This window comes from Oryza sativa, chromosome 2 (genome assembly GCF_034140825.1).
Source record: "Oryza sativa Japonica Group chromosome 2, ASM3414082v1".
Taxonomy (NCBI): domain Eukaryota; kingdom Viridiplantae; phylum Streptophyta; class Magnoliopsida; order Poales; family Poaceae; genus Oryza; species Oryza sativa.
The window spans coordinates 32878528-32900684 of NC_089036.1; the positions used below are offsets into that span (position 1 = coordinate 32878528).

A 22157-nucleotide genomic window follows, 5' to 3' on the forward strand; every position below is an offset into this window, starting at 1 on the left:
GAGGCGCGAAAACCTGGGTAAATCAAGTGTGTATGAGCTTGTTTAGTGCTAAAATATGCGATCATAGCTTTTGACCCCATCTCCGAACACCAAGTTTTTCGGATCCTATTTGCCCACACTAGGACACTTAGAAACTAGTTTTATAAAGGTAAGGTTTTCTTACTAGGACACTTGATTTTATTCAAGTTACAATATGTTTTATCAAGTGCAAACTTATCAAATTACGTGTTTTATAAATGTTTTCTTACTTAGGACACTTGATTTTCTTCAAATTACAATGCCACATAAATCAGGGATAAATGAGAAAAACACATCAATTATCGTGGGTGAAAAAGCAAACCCTTATATGGTCCATAGCCAAGGCATGTCTATGCCATGTTGGGTTATCTTTGTGTTTTTTTAGGTGAAAGTGAATGGAACTTAGTGGGCCTTAGCATCAAGCTTAATGCCATTATTTTTGTGACCTAAGGTCAAATTCACTTATAACCATGGGCCCATAACTTTACAATATGGTAACATTATAATATTTACCATAATATGAAGTTGGTATATACACCTACAGCTGTAGGTCAATAATATCCGGTAAATGCAGAAATATTTGTCTATGCTCTATTGTATCGACAAACAATCTCCTTAGTGAGCATAGCAGGAAAGGTAGAAACGACAAGAATGTCCAAATATCCAGTAAATGTAGTACGTGAATTATTGTCGTTTACTAAGACTGGTACGATAAACGCTATGTTGCATGCATGTATGCTTGCACGCTGGAAAACAAAATGGCATGCAAGAGAGTGTGAGTGATTTTGGAGCTTATCTCGTAATGTTATATGATAAATTTGATAAAGATCGGATAAAAATACATGTCATGTTTATTTTGGCATATTTGTGAAGGTGTCCATTTAAAAAGTTATAATTGACTCGCAAAGTTTCATCTATTTTTTTTGTCAAAACTATATACGGTCAAGTGGAAAAGAAACTATATTCCAAATTAAATGTTACCTAACCCAATCATCTTCATCCTTTACCAACTCCCTTATAAAATCGTTATCTTAACCATGCATAGTTCATTAAACCGTCAACTTCATTGAAACTTCTCCGCTAAAAAAACTCTGTAGATTCTTGAAACTCATTCATTACCGCAACGTATTTATTACTGTTTTTAAACCAAATATCACCACAATGTAAATTTCATTTTACTTGCACCGCACTCTATTTCGAAGTTACTTCGATACCTCACGTTATTGCTAGCGTGAAGAGGACGGTGAGTAAAGGTGCCTGCCGGTAGTAGTAGTATAACAAACCCAACGAGAAGAGCAGCAGAGCATATGCTGCGTGCCTCCCGTGCAAAACCGAACCCGTGTCCTGACGCCGCGAGCCTCTCCCAGCCCCGCCCCTCTCTCCCATCGGATCCGAGCGAGACTGACGCGGAAAAATCGGGCCGGAAAGGAGTCGAAGGAAGAACAGACGCGAAGGAGACACTCTTCAATACTCGGGCTCGCGGAACGAAGCCCTAGCGCCCTAGCCCTAGCCCTAGCTCCGCCCCCCGGTCCTCCGCCGCCGTCCCTCCTCGCCGGAGGCCCTACCCCCGACCCCCGCCGTGTTCCGCGGGGGCCTCGGCGGCGATGCCCCCTTCCCTGGCCGAGGCTTTATGAGCGGCGGCCGCCGCGGGGAGATGGCCCGCGCCGAGGGCTTGCCGGAGGGGGCCGCCCCGGGCGTCGGGGTGGACCTGTACGCGCAGGCCAGGAAGGCCCTGTCGGTGCGGACGCCGTTCGAGGGCGAGGGGACGGCGCCTAGGGTTCCCACGCTGCCCGCGCGGCTCGTGAACTGGTCGGGGCAGAGCGACGCGCGGAAGAAGCACAAGAAGATTCAGCCCCAGGACGTGGCTGATGTGGAGCTCCCGCCGCAGCCAGCCACGGAGCCCTCTGCGAAGACTGGCGTGTGGGAGCAGTTCGAGGCGTATTTCCGGCCGGTGAATTTGGATGATATTGATATGTTAATGCCAAAGTTTCCGTTCGGCTATGGCGGGCTCGATTCGTGCATCCTCATACCATTTGTGGGCAGTGGCAAGGAATTGATGGACACAGCTGAGACATTTGATGTGGCTGTGGCTGAAACAAGCTCGTACTTGGGTCTGGGTGGTGAAGAAAGAGTCAGTAACAAGGAGCATAGCGAACGGAGTGAGCGAAGTGAGCAAAGTGTTGAGCAAGGCATACATGAGGTGATTGTGCGACAGTTCGTTGGTAACAAGGAACGCGGTGAGCAGAGTGTAGAGCAGGGCATACATGAGGTGGTTGTGCAACAGGAGAATTGGCCATTGGAAGTGGAGCAAGCTACTAGCAGTGCTGGCATTGTATCATCAAAATGTGAAGAAGAGGGAGAATCATCACTGAATTGGTTGCTAGGATCAAAGGAACGGTTTGTGCTCACTTCAGAACGGCCCAACAAGAAGAGGAAGCTTTTAGGTGTGGATGCAGGGTTAGAGCAGCTTGTTCTGCTACCGCGCTCGGGAGCTGAGGCTAGTTCTGTATGTGATGTTTGTTGTTTGGGGGAGAGTAGTACGGTGTCCAATAGCATGCTCAATTGCAACCGCTGTAAGGTAACTGTGCACCAGAAGTGTTATGGTTTGCATGTTGTGCCTGATGGCCAGTGGTTGTGCACTTGGTGTAAGGATTTGGAGTCACTGCAGTCGTTGAAGAAAGATGCGGACAACACCTTGTCGATGCCTTGTGTTCTATGCCCAAAAGAGAAAGGCGCTCTAAAACCTGTCAAAGGGGAGCCTGGTCAAACAGCGCATGGGGGGAACCTTAAATTTGTGCACTTGTTTTGTAGCCTTTGGACACCGGGAGCTCTTGTGGAAGACATGGAATCAATGGAACCTGTTACTAATGTTGGAAGTGTCCAGGAGAATCAGTGGAAATTGGTGTGCAGCATTTGCAAGGTTAAGCATGGTGTATGTGTCCGATGTAGTCATGGTATGTATTTTACCCTATGTCTCCATTTTACTATTTTAGTTAGATGAACTATATGTATATATACATTTAAGTTATTTAGAATCAGTGTTTTGCAGATAATTTTTCTTGCACACTTCCATTTTGTACCACCGCATAGAATTTCCCTGCATCATGCTTCTACTGCGGTCTCGAGTTTCTTAAGACCGAGTCATTGCTTATTTTTTTTTCCTTTCTTCAATGTGGGCCTTCAAAAGCAACCTTTAAATTTGCCTTTGAACTGGAAGATATGTAGCAACTTTATCGGTCTATTCAATGAAAAACCGCAAATATGCTGTCACTCAGGTTTACCTGAGGAGGTAATTCTAAATCAGGTGTTGCACGGTAGCACAAAATTCTTGCTAAAATAGCTGGGCAGTAGGTGTGTTTGGTTCCTTGGCTACCCTTGCTAATGCACAATGAAATCATTGCTAGGAGAGGAGAGCTGAATTGTCTTTTCATCAAAAAATGGGGAACACTGACTTGTGTGTCCATTACCAAACCAAGCAAGGCAACCCAGTTTCCTTGTCCACTGACCTTGCTAGATAAGGATGAGCAAAGCTACCAAACATGCCATTTATCTCATTTCTGGTGATAACTTTCCAAAGGAAGTAATCCTCATCTGAATGGATGACTTTGCTCAACTCATTAACTCAACGTAGTTTGTGGCAGAAGTATTGCTACACCATACAATGATGGAATATTGCTGGCAAAGATAATTCTATGTTTGGCATGCGGGAATTTGGTAGAATGGTACTTTTTCATGCAATAAATAATGGGTTTACATTGTTACCTTTGTTGGCTTTATTTAAATATTTTTCGTATATATAGTAAAAAGAAATGTGTATACAGATATCCATTTTAGTTCTCTACATGCCAGGTTATCTTGTAAGTTGTAACTGCATTTTACATGACAGCATATCAAAATGATAACTGGGTTCTAGTCCAACCAGTTACTATGCTGCTGTTAATGATGGATAACTGCATATTAGTTAGTTATACCTATACCCTTGTATAACTTTTTTGCAATTAATAACTGAACCAACTTTTGGGGCCACACACATTTTGTGGCTGGTTCACTGAAAAACTGTCCACTTTGGCCAGGGTTTTACTTGTTCAAGTCAGGCTAACTGCTTGAATGATCCAACAGCGTGCCAGACTGGCTGGGATCTGGTCCCTTTTTTTCCTTTTTGGACTGCCAGGCCGGTCTGGTTCTGATAAGTGTGGTTTACATTATGTATTTTTTGCGAACAGATACATAAAACCATACATTTCTCAATGTATGCGAACATCCATAATATCCATTTTTGAAGAGAAATTGGAAAACGCCATCGTAAAGATATGCAAATAGCAAAATACCATCACATGTGAGAATGACACATAGGGCATGGGCCTATATATATTATTGCCACATATGATAATATTTTCCAACTCTCTGATTTTTGTGATGGTGCCAAGTATTTGACCCTTTGTCAAAAAACATTGCAGGAAGCATAATATGCTTTTAATCATAATTTCACCCTTAATTGACTTATGCCATATCCACAGACTTCAAAAAAAGGCTGCTAAGAACAATGTAATAAGTAATACTGAGAACCCAGGCTTTAAAGTTTAGTTCACAATATAATTACAAAATTATGTATTTTAAGACACTAAGTACATGTGAGTTGACATATTAAGTCTTAGCTGTGAAGATGGAGTAAGCAGTGAATTATATATTAAACTATTGTTCATATATAATATTTTGTAGGATAGAAGCATTCTATGATTTGAATTATCTTTGATATTTTCTGTCAGTTTTGGTGGCACTTAAAACTAGCATCACATTTTTTTAAGTCCTTTAACTAGTTATCCATGTGGTTTTCAGGAACATGCCGAACACCTTTTCATCCTATATGTGCACGAGAGTCCAAGCATCAAATGGAGATATGGGGAAAATTTGGGTATCCTAATGTGAGATCATTTTCTTCAGGTGTTTGCCATTAGCCTTATTTAGGTCGCTGTTGTTCAACTTGTTTGTTTTCCATGTAGGTCGAGCTGAGAGCATTTTGCTCAAAGCATTCTACTATTGGATATGCCAATTCTCTAGAGAGAAGTAACTGTGCATCTCACCAGAGTCCTACAGAAGCAAGGCTAAAAGATGCAAACCTTATCACTGGAAAGGTACCAAAACTAAGATTCACGCGCAAGAACAAGGATAAATTCATGAACTATGAAGCCACTAGCTTTAACTCTAGTAACCTTATCAAAGTAGAGACCATAGAGCAAGCCTCTTTACCCCACACTGTTAGAAGTTCAGATTCCCTAGCAATCCAAGGGATGGAAGTGGATACTGACAATCTCTCGGTTGGTGGGAACCTTATGAGAAACTCTGCTGATGTTGCTCTTGTTCTTAGAAAGGTAATTTCTACTCTGGCAAAGCTCAGTTAGGACTCTGATATTTACTACGTAACCCATGCCAAGGAAAGAAACATTAATTTCTGTACTGTATTTTAGCTAATTGATCAAGGAAAGGTTAGTGTTGGTGATGTAGCATCTGAAGTGGGTATTTCTTCAGAATCTTTGGAAGCTGCTCTTGTGGTACGTTCATACTATATGTTTACTATGCCAATTTGTTTATAAGCTACTTTGTCTTTTTTTTTTGAGAGGATATAAACTACTTTTGCTAATGATCTGTTTGTCAGGGTGAAACCACCACTTTTTCCCATGGTCTGAAACTGAAAATTATCAAGTGGCTCCAAAATTCTGCACATATACCAGCTGCTCAGGCAAAGATTCTTAAAGGGGGCCCAATGGTGGTGCATAATAGCAAACCAGGCAGGTCTGAGGATACAAATAGTGTAAACATGAAGAATTCATTGGTTCCGAATGATGAGAAAGGAACAACAGCTTACTTGTCAGATTCTGCTGTGATGAAATCCTCATCAACAAGATCTAAAGATAATAACAAGATTATGAGGGATAACACAGCTGTCTGTGCAACTGGAGTAACAACCCTTTTGCAGAATGGAATAAAAAAGATGGCTGAAGCAGGCGCTGAGCGTGAGTGTTCTTCCCCTGCTGAAGATTGTGCTAAAGGTACTCCAAAGGAAGAGCATGGAGGATTGGTAAGATTTATTACTTTTAATGATTCTGTACACATGCTCATACACGCATGCACGCACGCACATGTGCCAATTTGGGAAGTGGAAGATCATTGCTACATTTATGGACAGCCAACTATTGTTTGCACGAATGATCAAATTATAATCTTATTACCTACAACTTGGCAATGAAAGTGTTCTCTACTGGCAGCGAATAACTGGCACAAGCATTTAAAGTAGTGAGTAGAGGCCACTTTCATTGTCAGTGTTGCAATCTATACTTTTCTGCCAGCTGTCAGGTGAGACTATAATTTGCTCATTCATGCAAACGATAGTTGGTCTGTAAATGTAGCAACGATTTTCCACTTCCCCAATTAGTCTCTCTTGTGTATGTGCGCGTGTTGGGTGCGTGTGCGCGTGCCTGACATGGAAACACTTGCATTCCATTTATACTGGTTACACAGCAATACTTGCCTTAATAATTTTATCGCTAAGTGTTCAACTAAAAAAATATTAAAAACAAACTGGTGAATTTATCATTATTTTATTATCTTAAGGAACTAAATCTTTCATCATAAATACTATCTGACTCCCATCCTTGTGACAGATATCGAACAACATCTCTGGCAATACACAATTTGGAACTTCCATGGCGATACCAAATGAAAATAAAGGTAAAATATGATGAAGTATCTCCCTCTGCCTTTTCGTCTCTCTGTGTAATCGGTACAATTTCTGGACTGTAAAATACATTTTGATTGTTTGATGGCCTATCCTTTTGTTCTCTTTTGCATTAGTTACTGGAAGTTCAATTTACTGTTGGTAATTGTTCATCCACAATCAGAATTAGGAAAAAAAAATTAAAATTCCACAAAGCCGCAAAAAACTTAAATAGCCTGAAAAGAGATTGCACAACATTTTCTCTGTAATGCTGCATCAGCTCTGAATGCTATTTGTAGTTGTGCTAGATTGACTGCTTTTATCAGAATGTAGTGCCTACTAACTTTGTAAATTTTCTTAGTTAGTTAGCTTACTTGGAATATTTATATGTTGATGGTTGTAAATTTGCAAGTGTTGATTTAACACTATTTATATGTTTATTGCTAACCATTTAAAATATTGCCACTCTTTAGTGGTTAGTTAAGAGTCAAGGTATGTGTGCTGTTATTATTATTGGTAATACTGAATTTGTTGACTTGTGAGATGTGATAGGGCTGGTCTGTTCCTCTATATCTATCTGTTTTGTCGCAGGCATTTAAGGGCCATAGTGTATGCCTTCTCAATTTCTTCTGTTTATGTTCTGGTTTATGGGCATTTACGGCTATTTGGATGTCTTCTCAATTTCGTCTCACTTGGATAGCTGTTGCTGCAATGCTATCTGGCAATGCATTTGCCCTTTCTTCAGATATCATTCCCTTTCTTCCATTATCCGGTCATTTGTTTGCCTTTTTTTAGTTCTTACAATATGTTATTACAGGTACATCTCCTGGAAAGAAAAGATATAACTTAACTGAGGCTGAACCTGGCTCGGAGCTGGAGGGTGTCTCTTCATTGAATCAATATTTTCCTCCAGGTGATAATGTAAAACATGAGTTAAACTTGGTTGAAAATGGTGTTGGGAATAACCATGATTGCAACGCAGATCATGTTCCTGGACAGCCCTTTTCCAAGTAAGACGAAAGAAATTTCAACCAATTGAATTATAGTTGTTCTTCTATGGTTTTACTTCCCTTCTTTGTTTAATGTGACCCCCTTCCTTATTTTCTTTTTCTGCATGCTCTCTGGAAGATCTTAACTGCTGTTTTGCTGTGTGCAGCTTCAATGATTCACACTATTATATCCATCCACTCATCAAGGAAAAGATGACTCAGCTTTGGGACAACACGTTCAAGCAAGATAAGCTGGCACCATGTCACCCTGGTAAAGTTTTAAGGGCTTGTCCTAGCTAACTACTTAACGTACATTCATAATACAATTTTTTTTGCTATGATGTAATTAAATCTGTTTTCTGTCCAAATATCACCAGAAGATCCGTTATGTTATCCCGATGAGAGAAGGCGTGTGGGTTCCTCGATAAAACTTACAGAAACAACAGATGTGATGGATCAAGTTTCAAGAGCAAAATCCTTGGGTATCCTTGAGCACTCACCTGATGATGAAGTAGAAGGGGAAATGCTGTACTTGCAAGCCAGGCTACTTGACACTGCTGCCTTTCTGAAGCACAGATATGGTAAAATATACTGTGGTTGTTTATTCTTTGTATTTTTTATGGAATAATCAAACTTTTTATGTTTCCTCTATTGCTTGTTTACTTCTTCAATGGACCTTTGCTTGAACAGTGTACAATACTGTCTATATGATGAATTTATTGTTTCTTCAGTTTTCTGAACCACTTGGCTTCTTAATCTCGCAGAAGATTTAATAGCAAAGGTTGTCCAGAATCTCTCTCGTGAGTTGGATGCTTTCAGTAGGAGAAAATGGGATTTTATTTTTGTCAATCAGTTTCTCCGTGATGTTAGAGAAGCTAAGAAACGTGGGAGAAAAGAGAAGAGACATAAAGAAGCCCAGGCCATTCTGGCTGCAGCTGCAGCTGCAGTTGTGGCCTCCTCACGTAACTCAACTGTGAGAAAAGATGCCAATGATGATGTAGTACCTGCTAAGCAAGAGGTTTATTGTTGTACTTTGATTGGTCAATTAACAAATTCTTATTCTTGCATAGGCTATGTTTCTTATTTCTTTTGTACCTGTAGAATTCTCCAAAATTTGGCACTGGACCTCCAAACGTTGGCCAGCGGACTTCTTCACTACTACGACTCAAGGATTTGTCAAAGCCACCCAACAACAAAATTTCACAAGATAATAACCGCAGCACTTTTCATATGCCAAATTATTCCAAAGAAAATGCACTATACTGTGATGTATGCATGCGAAGTGAGACTGTGTTGAACCGGATATTTGTCTGCTCCAGATGCAAGGTGTTTATTTGTATTTTATTGAATTCTGAAGTCTTATGGTACTCCCTTGTGTTACTAATTCTGACATGTTCAACAGGCTGCAGTCCACATAGGTTGCTATAGAAATATTGAGAATATTTCTGGCCCCTGGAAGTGTGAACTTTGCGAAGATATTTCACCAGAAGACACTTGTGTTGGTGATCAATCAGATTGCAATGGCACAAACCTGTCCTTAGTGCAGTGTGATCTGTGCCATGGCACATCAGGTGCATTTAGAAAGACTGCAGATGGACAGTGGATTCATGCTTTCTGTGCTGAGGTATTTAAATGAGTATTATATTTGGTTTTCATGTGACTCATCTTGTGATATCTAATATTTCTAATGCTTTCTTAGTGGTTGTTGGAGACTGAGTATGTGAGGGGACAAGATAGTCCAGTCAAAGGAATGGTAGTCTTCTATACCCAACATTACATTTATCCCTTTTTCAATTTTAGGAACTCATAGGATCGTCTCAACTGCGTTTATTGTTTGCACAATTAGAAGCTGAGGTTGTTTGTCAGTGTTGGCATATCATCTTATATTGCATCATCTTGATGCTTGGCTATTTGATGCATTTATCAGGAAAGTCTTGTAAAGGACAAAGATACTTGCTGTGTCTGCCTTCATACTGTTGGCGCATGTCTAAAGGTACATCATAATCTTTGCTCTTTCTTCTAGTTCAATGCATGATGAAACCAACCATTTGGAATCTTGATAAGTTTGTCTTTTTCTACCATTCAGTGCAATAATGGGGACTGCCAAACCACTTTTCATCCTTATTGTGCTAGACATGCTGGTTTCTACATGAACACAAAAGGATCTGGTGGTATTTTGCAACACAAGGCATATTGTAGCAAACACAGCATAGAGCAAAAGGAGGTGAGTGTATTAGTTTAACATAGAAACTGTTCTGGAATGATGAGCCTCTTCTTTCCTACCTAAGATCAGGATTCTCTACTAATGCTGTAGATAATCTTTCATTATGATAGGAAATGAAATTAGTCAATTGCCTTCTCATTTTAGCATTGTGACACTTAAACAAAAGAAAGGGGGGTGGATGAGGGTTCATATAATCCTATATCCGGTTTGAAGGCTTTGGTTGCATATTCTCATTTTCCTTCCGATATAATCGGAAAGGGAGCATGTGATGCATGAGTAGATGGAAATCCTGTGTTGGTACAATTATTTTCTGTAATCTTATTTTGTTATTCGAAATTGATGCAGGCTGATATGCAACAGTATGGACTTGAGGAGTTCAACAACATGAAAAGAATGAGGGTTCGTATATATGATGCATTTCACTTTTCCTATTTTGATCTGTGATACAATATTTTTGTTCAGTTACTATCTAAGGTTTCTAACTTCCAGTGCATCAAATCCTGTGTTCCCTCACTTCCTCTTTCTTCTAGAGGCCCTGTTAATTTTTTTTTGTATTTCTATAAGTAATATTTGTTTTTGTATTTCTTTTTTGTACTTCAAACAATCCTTGAGGAAATGTCTGAAGGATGTCCATTCTCATTGAACATTGATTAAATGATCCCTCAATCCCTGATGAAATATTTACATTACAATTTTGCAGGTTGAGTTGGAAAAATTGCGACTCTTGTGCGAGAGGATAATTAAGAGAGAAAAGGTGAAGGTATGTGTGGCCCCTACTTATACTTTTTGCTTTGTTTCTTAAAATTGAACTATATGAGGAAGCTACTTTAAGCCCTGTTTGGAGAAACTACCTTTGACCTTGTGTTTTTTCCTCTTTGTGAATCACCTTTTGTTTCCTTCATATTAATAGGTGAAAATCTTGCTTGAGTTACTCATTTAGTACTCCTTCCGTTTCATAATGTAAGACTTTCTAGCATTGTTCATATTCATATAGATGTTAATGAATCTAGACACACATGTATATCTTGATTCATTAACATCTATATGAATGTGGTTAATGCTAGAAAGTCTTACATTATGAAACGGAGGAAGTATATATTATTTGCTAGAAAGTCAATTTTGAAGAGATATTTGGACGTGTTACTAGTATTTTATCATGAAAAAGAAAAGCCCAGATAAATACACCCTCAATTAACAAATCCATATGGTTTTGTGCACGTGAATGCTATTTCAACCATTAATCCACTAAAATCTACTGCTGAGTGTTGAGATTATTTTCTTTTTTATACATCAGATTTGTCTTGATATTTCCGTGTGTAAACCTTAAAATAATTTATGCAGCGTGAGAGGGTTCTATGTGATCATGACATACTTGCCAAAACGAAGGATACTCTTGTTTTCTCCTACCTTACACATGGAGCAAGTTCAGAATCTGCCACTACTTCTGTTAACAACAAATCATACAGTGGAACCATGCAAAGGTCTGATGATGTCACAGTGGACAGTACTATTTCTGGGAAAAAGGCGATCAGGTTTTCTCTGAATAACAGGGATGCTGAGATAAACACAGCTGATAGCTCAAGGACACTGATATCGTTCAAACGGAAGTTTAGTGAAAGAGGATCACTTGCTGGTAAGCAGCTCCCGCGAAGACCAGTTACCTCACAGAAATTGGAAGCTGGAGAAAAGAAGACGAAGGATAAGAAGGTTTGTACTTCTGTTTTCAGGTTTTTTACTTCTTTTCTGTACCTTGCTAATGTGTAGACCACATGGTTTTTCAGAATAGGGAAACATTTCAAAAGGAGCTTTTTATGACATCTGATCAAGCTTCTACACAGAACCAACGTCTTCCGAAGGGGTATGCATATGTTCCTCGTGACTCTCTTTCTAAAGACAAGTTGCGGAATCGAAATACACAGGCCCATGAACCACAAGAGCCTGGTGGATAGGAGCAGCTGAGATCAAGATGGTTAATCTTGTCTCAAGAAAGGCCAGAAGACGTTTGTTTCCTTGGTCTTCACAGCCAGAAAGTACAAGCGTCAAGTGGGGCTGGCCAGTCTTTTGCTGCTACAAAGGGTTCCAAGCAAACGATGATCCAATTGGGCTGAAGTTGTAGAACGGTGCAAACTGAGTTAATGTGAACGAGAGAACGAAACAGATGAATGTATGGTGTGGGATCTTTACCAGAAATCTTGCTCCGCCTCAGGTCGCTCGGGTGAACGGCAACATGGGTGGATTTACCTGTTTGAGGATATACAAAGATGCCTTTCTCGCCTGTACATATAAATTCTCTGTAATTTCTTTGTACATTCTTGCCTTTGCGTGTGATAGTTTAGCGTTGCAGAAGTGATAGTTTAGCTTTGCAGAAGACAAAAAAAGAAATAACCACTCTTTGTTGGGATTACAAGAAAAGAAATGGTCCATTGGTGCGAGTCAGGGCCACCGCGGGGCTGATAATCGCTCAAGGGATTGGAGACAGGCAATTGGTAATGGCTAATGAGGTCTGATTCATTGCTGCCTGTTGGGATGGAGACGGCGAAAGCAGTTGAAATGGAACTGTTGGTTTACAGCAGCCATTTTAATGGTGAAGTGGTGATAGCTGGTATAGTTTTAGATACAGCAGTACAGTCTGACCCTGTTCTTTTTTATGTTGATTGGTTGCGGGTGACTTGCTCGGAGCTTGTTAACAACCATTTAATATTTCAGCAAACAAGAGGTTTTTGTTTTAATGACTAGTAATAACTTAGTCTGGTGTGGTAGTCAGCTTTTTTATATGTTAGATGCAGATAATTTTTTAGTCTGAGACAGGTGTTTTCCTCTTGCCGTCCAGATTTGTAACTTGGGTTAATAATCTTTCCTACCATTGGGAGCCACACAGACGATGTAAAAAAACATTTTCTAAAGATTTTAGTGGTACTTATGTTCATTTGTTGTATGCTTGGACCGGACCCCAAGTACCTGGTGTATATTTCCAAATATTGATTTGTCATTAATTGTACGCATTTGCATTTTTGTTTTTTAGTCGTCGGAAAGCTGAGCTTAAGGCTGCCGATATAGTAAACCGTTGTATGACGTACTGCACGTAATAATGCTGCTGTCCAGTACTCATGTTACTGTATTGCAATATTGGTATGCGTTCAGTATTGCGTTTGCTTATGTCACCCACTCCTATTTCGGTACGCCAGTGTCCTGCCTACTTGTCATAGGCTTGTTTAGACTCAATTTTTTCTTCGAACTTCTAATTTTTCCGTCACGTCAAATGTTTGGACATATGTATGAAGCACTAAATATAGACGAACAAAACTAATCGCACAGTTTGTATGTAAATCGCGAGATGAATCTTTTGAGCCTAATTACGCTATGATTTGATAATGTGATGCTACAGTAAACATTTGTTAATGACGGATTAATTAGGATTAATAGATTCGTCTCGCAGTTTACGGGCGGAATCTGTAATTTGTTTTATTATTAGTTTACGTTTAATATTTCAAATGTGTGTCCGTATACTTAAAAAATTTTTAGCACAGGAACTAAACACATACTGATGTACTACATGAGGGTTCATACAAGATTTAACTTGTAAATTTTTGGGGATTTAACTCGAATGATTTAGCTGGTCATTACTACTACCTCCGTCTCAATTTAAGTGCAATTATGGATTTTTGTGTTCGTTATTTCAAAAATTTATGAGCAAACTTTTTTAAAAAATAGTCACACCTAAAGTACTATTTATGTTTTATCATCTGATAACAATAAAAATATTAATCATAATTTCTTTAAATAAGACATATGGTCAAACGTTAATAATAACCAAGACAAACCTATACTCTTTTTTGGATGAATGTAGGGCTATAATTTGCGGCCGTTCTTTAAATTTTTGGAGTCATCGTAGCAATAACAGTTTTTTTCCTCTACGGCGTTGATGTTTAGACGCGTCCCAGCAGATATGGGCACGTCGCAAAAATCACTGTCATAGGACCTTACACTTACTTTTTAGAGTACAGTTCCCTTTCCCAATGTGTACCTTGTCCCCTTATATACAGAATACAGTACTGCTACTACTATTTCTCCCTCGATTAACCGTTCTTCCACGGTTAATTATCACTTGGATGGAACCACCGATTAGTACATGCTCGAGAAACGCAATGCACAGTAACATGTAAGCATGATACGCTCGTAGTCATAGAGCATTCAGGTGGTGTTTAAAATAGATTAAGATGAAGACAAAGTCAGTGTATACAAAATAAAAAAACTATTTGCACATAATTAATTGAGTTTTATTTATTAAAACATGTAAAAAAATATTTGATATTTTAAAGCAACTTCTATATAGAAAGAAGCATACCGTTTAACCGTTTAAAAATGTGCTAATGAAAATCATGAAAAAAATTTACATTTTAATAGAAAATAAATGGGGAGAGATATATTGATAAATAAGAATTAGATGCTCCTCTACTATTGTTGACAGGTGATACCCGTAGACCTATTATGAGGGTATCAGGGTACGCTGGAGTAGGATCTACACAATACGATATCAAACACACAGAATACAAAGATTATACTGGTTCAGACCCCTCGTAAGGTGATAGGCTTAATCCAGTTTATATGAGATTATGAAGAAAACCACAGAAATTAAGAGAACAATAGAACCGACGAGTACCGATTAGACCTTTGTCGAGATTAACTCGACGAGATTAACCGGCGGCTTGGCTCCGAGTCCTCCGAATTGATTCTGCTATGCCCGGTTGTGAGATTATGATTCGATGATCCCGTATCCTTGAGAGCTTTGTATTTATACCCCTAAGTGTCTTGGCCTTCAAATAGAACTTGGAGAATACCTTACGCGTACGAGATCACAGAGTCCGCAACTCCTTCGAATATGACTATAACACCTTATATTTGGAAAGACAGTTTTCTTATATATCTGCTGAATTCCTTAGGACTAAGATAACTTTCCCGTATATTCGAGGGTATATCATATCTGTACACTGCACAACCCCAAGGATACTGAGGTATGTCTTATTCATACCCTGATAACTACTAGATAATAATCATTGTGAAACTAGTAAAAAAGTAGCACTGAGTAATATGCTTGCTGATTACACAAATATGAACAAATAAATAAAGCTATTTACAGAGTCGACAGAAAAGAACTACTTCCTCCGTCCTTAAAAAAAACCTAATTCTAAATTTGAACCAGGTTCAAATCTAGAATTGTGTTTGTTTTTGGACTGAGGGAGTAGGTTGGAATCATCTGGCTCGTAGTCGTAGGAGGGTGAGGACTAACCAACATTTTATTGATAGGCTTCACGTTAATTTCTCTACTCTGTTCAGCCTTGCTGTACAGATCAGTACCCGTGCAGGGGCGTGAAAAACCGCCGCGAGATATACTAGCAGGCAATAAACAGAGCCACAATGTCAGCTAGCGAAGGCAACGACGACTCGTTGCAGGCTTGCAGCCATCCGGCCACGACACGACAGTATACGGCACGAAGCCGAGCCGACCAGCAAAAATATCGATCGGGACGAATGAGCATCCGTGATACGGTGGTAGTACTGTGACAGGCCATGTCGGTGTGGTGCGCGGCGCACGCGATGCGACCCCCCAACTCCAACTTGACCGACCCTTCGAAAAGCCACCACCGCCGCATCTCCAACCGATCGACCGAATCCTGTTGTTGCAGCCGCGCGAGGCGCCGTCTTTTGCAGGGAAAATCGCACGCACACACACACGCACTGATATCTCCAGGCTTCTCTGCTTCTAGACGGTCGCGTCGACTCCTGTTTTTCTGTCCCTTTTCGCCGGGGAGATTTCGAGCCGCCCGTCTCACGGGAGCCTCTCTTCTCCTCTCTTGCATTGCATATTTGCCTGTACGGCCCTACGTTGCGTCTCGTCGTTCCCTACCAGCACTGGGTCAAAAGCGCAACAAAAGGCCAGTACCCTCATTCAGGCAGCTTGGGTCGGCAGCTACTAGCTTGGACCAATGAACAGTGCTGATTGCTGACCAATCATCCAGCGAATTGTTGCTTTTGGAAAAAGAACCGGAAGGAGGAGGAGGAATATTTGCTCCTGTACATGTGCTATCTCCCTCGACGATGTACGTGCCAGGAGCAGGGCGGCGAGGGAGAGCGATTCGATCCGCGAGTGGCTCGGGCTCGGCGTGTGGCTGGGCTCCGATACCCCACGTTGCTTTCACCTCCAAAGCGCGGATTATTCGGTGCCCTGCTGCTGCATGCGGTTGTTCGATTGATCGATCGATCGATCGATCTGCTTCGATCGTTCTGATGATCCTGCAGGGTCTCGGTGACCACGACATTGCGATCATTGCAATCTAGTTGTTGTTGTTGTTGTTGTGCGGTTCGAGATGATGGATGGGACGGGAGCCGTGCCCTGCACCGGGGGGAAGTGGAGATCGATCGAAGCCGGTAGCTTAGCTTTCTTTCGCTTGCAAGCTAGTATAGCACGCAGGAGAGGAAGAGAAGAGAAAAGAAGAGGATGGAGATAGATCATAGATGCCCACGCGCTAGCTCGAGATTTTCTTGTTGACCTCTTGACCCCGGCCATCCTCGAATGGCCCGGCACTTTCTGCCGGCTTTGTGTTTTGCATGGAGTTTGCTGCTTTACTCGTACGGCACTTTGCTTTGTGCGCTTGGCGCCTAATCATGAGCGTATCGATCTTATTGCTGTCCCCTGGAGTTAATCACGCCAGTTGTGCTAATCCAAGTGTGTCTTGATCTCTCCTCGCTTTGTTAGTTGTAGGATAATTAACAATAACTACTAAAATGAACTGGAGTTTCTAGCTAGGATATCATGTACGTCCTGATTGGTTACTCTAAAGGGTAGCTATCTGAAGGGGACGAAGTTGATTGCAGGCCCTTCCCACTTACCATGGTAGGTCACTTTTTTTTTTTCATGTGTGGTGATCGAGCGAGCCAAACAAGTACCAAAGCAGGTGTACTCCGTCACCTCGTGACAAACTCGCAAAGCTCCATTTTGTGCACTTTTCCTTTACGAAATTATTATTATACACTATCTTGTGAGCACTGATAAAAAGTCGATCGAGCATCGTACTATCGATCACCAACGTACAGCGGATATCTGCTCGCAATGCCATCGCCATCCTCCTCCTTTGTTAGTTTAGCTTTTTCTCCTTTTTTTTTCTTCGAAGAATTTAGTTGAGCCTTTCGTCGTTGTACCGACAAAGCCAACGTGGCAAGAGGCTGCGGGGCCGGCATGCACGGGCGAAATCGAATGATGGGTGCCTCCACGTCCACCGATCGACGCGTCTTGAGCGGTTGAGCCCCGTACGGCTTCCGCACCGCACAGGAGGGGATCGATCGATCGATCGCGCGTGCACTCCCGTTCCTATCAACGACAACGGGAGCCGGGCGGGAGCAAAGGCGAAACACCGTGTGGCGCCCGCCCCGGGAGCGGAGCGCGCACCACCACCACCACCACCTATACCTCGCTGTCAGCTTGCCAACGGAGAGAGGGGGCTCGCGCTCGCGACGGCCACACGCGCGATCCCGCGTCCATCCACCCATCCATCATCCACCATCCCCACCGTGGTGCCGTGCCATCGCCTCCGCCTTATCGTCTCCGCGCGCGAGCGCGCGATCACGTTACGTAGTACTACGTCGCTCGCTCGCGTGGGGGCGGCTGCGGCGTTGCGTTGAGTTGCGGCGAGGCGAGGCGAGGCGTGGTGGAATCACGCAACCGTTCGGTACACCCATCGGGCGTTTCGCGGACGGGGGGAGCAGACGTTGGGTCTGTTTAGAGAGCTTCTAGCAGCTGCAGCTTCTTCTAGAATCTCCAGTTACCAGAAGCTCTCCCAAACAGTATAGTTTTTTTTACCTAGATTATGAGAATATGTGCTTGTAGAATCTGGAAAATAAACTAGAAGCCAGAAGCTAAGTTTTTCAGTTTCTTCAGATTTTCACCAGCTAGTTTCTCAGCAGTTGTTTCTCAAAATCTTAAGCTCACTAAACAGGCCCGTTCTCGTAGACCGTGGTGGTGGTGGGGGGAGGAGGATTACAATGGATGATGCCGCGCCAGATGCCAAGCGCAATAGGGCACGTATGCGGGGTGGCCACCGGACAGGTGAGATGGCTTGGTGGTGACGCGACCGTGGCCATGTTCGTGGGTCGGGTGGCGTTTGGCTGTTCGGGTGCACAACGGCCGGGATTTTTCTCCCCTGTTGGTTTGCCCTTTTTTCTCGGGGGGCCTGCAGAGCTTGATAGACCCTAGATAGCTGTTTGTGAATAGCGAAAGTGGCAACAAAAGGAGAATAAAAGAGGATATGTATACAGTCTTGTGCTGGTGCATGTTTGATTTGCATGCTAATTTTAGTTATTGATGTAGTAGTAATATTGAGGCCAATTAATCAGGGTTGTATAGTGTACATAGCTTTGTGTGGGAAATCATTTATTTGAAGTAAAATGTACTCCCTCCATCAAAAAGTTTAAGATATATTTTATTTTCTGGTTTTTTAAATGAGATAAACATATTTGTAGTTTCTATGTGCTAAACTAAATTATCGACCAATACCTGAAAAGCTATCTTAATAGTCATTGGTTGCATGCGTATAATTTCTTTCGTTTTGTCACATGGTGTATGAGTTAATTTCTATTTAGTTTTTAGTGACAAAAGAAAAATATGTCTTATGGCTGGTTTGGCAACTTGAGGAAAAATGATTGGAAGTTTAGATGAGGGAATTGATGGTGAGATTAACATGTGAATTTGATTTTTAGTCACAATTTTATTTTTGATAGAGGTGGTGGGAATTGACAAGGAGTTTAGTTGGTGACTAGATTTTAAATGAAAATGGATGGCTAAGATTTATTTAGGCAACGTAAAGGAGAAATTTCCTATCAATTACTAGCCCCTACCCAAATATTAAAAAGGAGGGAGATCTTCCCTCAATTCCCCATCCCATCCCACGAAAACTCATTTGTCTCTCAACCAAATAGAATAGTTAATAACCTCATCCTTTTAAACTTCTAATCTCTCATAAAAACTCACCCCAACCAAATACACCCTTAGACTTTTGGATGAAGGGATTACATAACTACAACCATTTTAACTAAACGATCGTAAAATTACAAATTTAAGGTATTTTATCACAAAACTATAGATTTAGTACCAAATTTATAATAAAACTACAAATTTAATGTTGAGTATCATAAAAGTATAGATTTAATATCGAAGAAGTCATCAAAAAATTATAACCTTTATTAGAGTTTAAATCCATAACACTACATTTATGTTGGAGCTATAAATGGCGTAGTTTTGTGGTTAACTTGGTACTAAATTTATAGTTTTATGATAATTTAGCTACTTAATGTATAGTTTTATAATACAACACTTTAAATATGTAGTTTTATGATAGTTTGGTCGAAATATTTGTAGTGTGAATAAGCTATTTTTTCAAAGAGGATGCCCCCTTGTTTTTACATGTCACGAAAACGCCATAAAAATTGAAAAAAAATTGATAGATATATGATATATATCACTCTACAAATCTAAATTCGACCTATACAAGCAGGAAAAAAACAAATACGATTGTTGATAGTGCACATTGTTAAATTCACCGTGGGTTTTTGTGTAGCATACTCTTACATGCCCACCATGAAGATCCAACATTAGCATCTATAGCATGAGTCGACAAGAGAAGTCCATACTCATATTGGAAGATATACTTTCAATTTTTCTTTTTTTACAAAAGTATACTTTTTTAAAGAGAAACGTATATACTAGTACTAAACTTGCTGTTATCACCAATCATATATTCGAAGTTTTGCCATCAAAACCACAGTTAGCCGTGGTTTTACAGTAAGCATGCAAGGCGTGCATGCATGCCTTCTTGTATTTTAATCGATTGCTTCATTATTTATCTTCTAAAGTTGATACCAGTAAAAAAAGGTACACGTTACTTTTGTAGCTAAAGGTTAGTTTAACATATATAGACCAGTATCCTCATGAAAGGGAGCTGATACGAAAACCATGTATTGCATTATAAAGTTTATGTTCTGAAAAGGGGCCAACTAAAAAAAAAGAATCAACACGTTTGCATCGATGACCTATAATTTATCATGTTAACTTTAGAAAAAGAAATATGTACGCAGTATATTGTGATGGTCTAGACTATATAACATTATAAATTAATTAGTGAATAAATTATAGTCTGGACCACTTATATTTTTCAAGTTTTTTATTTTGAACCACCATTTATACCATATTTTCACTTTAAACTAGTAATTTTATCTTTGTTGTGATTTTGTTAACAGTGAAATTTGGTAATCGGCAACGACGTCATCGGGTTAGAATCATTATCGGCTGCAGCATCTCGCCGATGGGAGTTATCAAGTCGCCAATAGTCGGATTCCTGCTATATTCGGTTAAGGAAATCAATCTACTAAAGGAAGCTTATCCCTAAGTGACCGAGTTTAAAGAGGATGCGGCATGACAGTTTATCTATTAATTAGGAATAGTTTGTTAGTTTCCTTTTATCTTTAGGAAAGTGTGTTTAGTGTCTGATAAGGACTTTATATTTTCCTTTTATCTTTAGGTTAGTTTCTTTCTTGTCCGACAAGGACTTGTATCAACCCATGGGTATAAATATGTACACCCGGGGTCTATGTAATCTATCTCCACGATTAATACAATTCGGCGCATCGCCACCCCTTTTACCTTTTCTACCTTATTTTATCATCCGGCGGGACTTGGCACCCGACGCGGGGCTGCATCGGTGTTCGATCTCCAGCGAAGGGGTAAGTCCAATGTTTCGCCGGTCCGAGCAATTGTATCGTCTACGTCGGCGTCGTTCAAGGCTGCATCAGTACATTCGACCTCTTGGATTGCTCTGATTTGGATGATATATTTGCCTACCTATTTATCATATGTCTCTGTTAATCTAGTCTTAGCATATCAATTTACCTCTATCGGCTGCTTCTCGCTTTAGGGTTTCTGCCGGTATCGGCTAAATCGTGTTGCTAGATTAGATTAGCTTAGATATCTACCACCCTAAAAATCAGTTAACGGCTTGATTGTCTAGATATTATGTTTCTTTTCATACTTAGTGCTGCATCAGTTAAGTTTGATCTACTAAGTCGTGTTTAGAACCATAATCTCTAGCTTGCTTCTTGATTGCCAATAAGGGTTTCATCGGGGTTTCAGCCGATGAGTTATGTGGACGTTGCATCGGCTTACAAGGATTGCATACATATTGGATTTAGTCGATCGTAACAAAGGTTTCATTGTTTAATCCAATCTTGTGGATTTTATGACATTGGACCTCCAGCCGATGTATGCTTTAACCTTCGGATCAATGCTTATTCTATCATATTGTATTGATAGCCGATTGGTTTATACCGGATTATATTGTTGTCGTATTTTATTATCATCAGTCGATTGCCGTTATATCATTATCTACATTTGACATATAGCCCATTGCTTAAACCCTATCACTATCGGCTGGTATCGGCATCGGCTATTATCGGCTATTTGCTGGAACTACTCCATCGGCTTGTCAGTCGATTGGCTATTTTGATATACTATTTGCATATCTTGTCAGTTGCAGGATCAAACTGACTGGCACGCTCGCATCTCATCATATTTGGACCCGCACTGGAGCTAAGCAGATCTCCTAGGCTGCAGGCCCAGTTTATTTGCAAGGAGGTGTCTTTCCAAATTATCGGCCTTTGATCACTGATGCCCAGCCATCTATTTAGGCAGTTTCCCCCATCGCACCATCAGCTCAGCTGACGGCGCCGGCATCGACTCCCTTACCTGCTCCGTCAGCATTGGCACTAGGCCAGCTGGTGAACTCTCGGTTGTTAATGAGAGAGCAACCACAGCATGTGGGCAGGTTGCGAATCGGCTGACGCAAGATCAGGTTGCTGCCATGTTTCTGCCGCCTCAACCTGCTGTTGATCCAATACAACAGCAACCGATTCAACAGACACTCCCAATTTAGCAGGTTGTACAACCAATCCAGCAACAAGTTGTGCAATCAGTTTAGCAAACGTTACCAAGGCAACAGCCTCCGCGGCCGATTCAGCAGACGCCATTAAGACAGCAAATCGGTCAGCCGATTCAGCACCAAGGCTCAATGAGCGCATCGGCCGGGCTTGTGACGCCTGGTGGACAGCCTATACAACAATTTTTAAATCAAGTCGTCACAGAACACTTGGTTCACCACGTATAGCCAGATGA

At 40.8% G+C, this 22157-nt stretch overlaps 1 protein-coding gene across 5 annotated transcripts; it reads left to right on the forward strand.

Annotated features, from left to right (window-relative positions):
* Window positions 1–1435: 1435 nt before the first annotated feature.
* LOC107277268 (uncharacterized) lies at window positions 1436–12878 on the forward strand. Of its 5 annotated transcripts, none has more exons than XM_015770378.3 (20): window positions 1436–2972; window positions 4855–4940; window positions 5019–5387; window positions 5484–5567; window positions 5672–6094; window positions 6678–6744; window positions 7548–7643; window positions 7713–7740; window positions 7887–7990; window positions 8097–8300; window positions 8484–8737; window positions 8821–9045; window positions 9122–9343; window positions 9419–9472; window positions 9647–9712; window positions 9806–9943; window positions 10289–10342; window positions 10644–10703; window positions 11285–11650; window positions 11725–12878. In XM_015770378.3, exons 1-20 carry the CDS (start codon window positions 1649–1651, stop codon window positions 11890–11892), a joined length of 4392 nt encoding a protein of 1463 aa, XP_015625864.1. In that variant the 5' UTR covers window positions 1436–1648; the 3' UTR covers window positions 11893–12878. The 5 variants fall into 5 exon arrangements, with proteins under 5 accessions (XP_015625864.1, XP_066163178.1, XP_015625861.1 ...); XM_066307081.1 differs by having other exon boundaries at window positions 8100–8300; XM_015770375.3 differs by having other exon boundaries at window positions 7548–7740.
* Window positions 12879–22157: the final 9279 nt, after the last annotated feature.

Bases quoted from the DNA above. Each gene is read 5' to 3' on its own strand.
- LOC107277268 (XM_015770375.3), top strand. From the start codon at position 1,649: ATGAGCGGCGGCCGCCGCGGGGAGATGGCCCGCGCCGAGGGCTTGCCG. The intron at 8,301-8,483 runs GTAAAATATACT...TTAATCTCGCAG, and splicing joins CTTTCTGAAGCACAGATATG to AAGATTTAATAGCAAAGGTT. The intron at 11,651-11,724 runs GTTTGTACTTCT...ATGGTTTTTCAG, and splicing joins AGAAGACGAAGGATAAGAAG to AATAGGGAAACATTTCAAAA.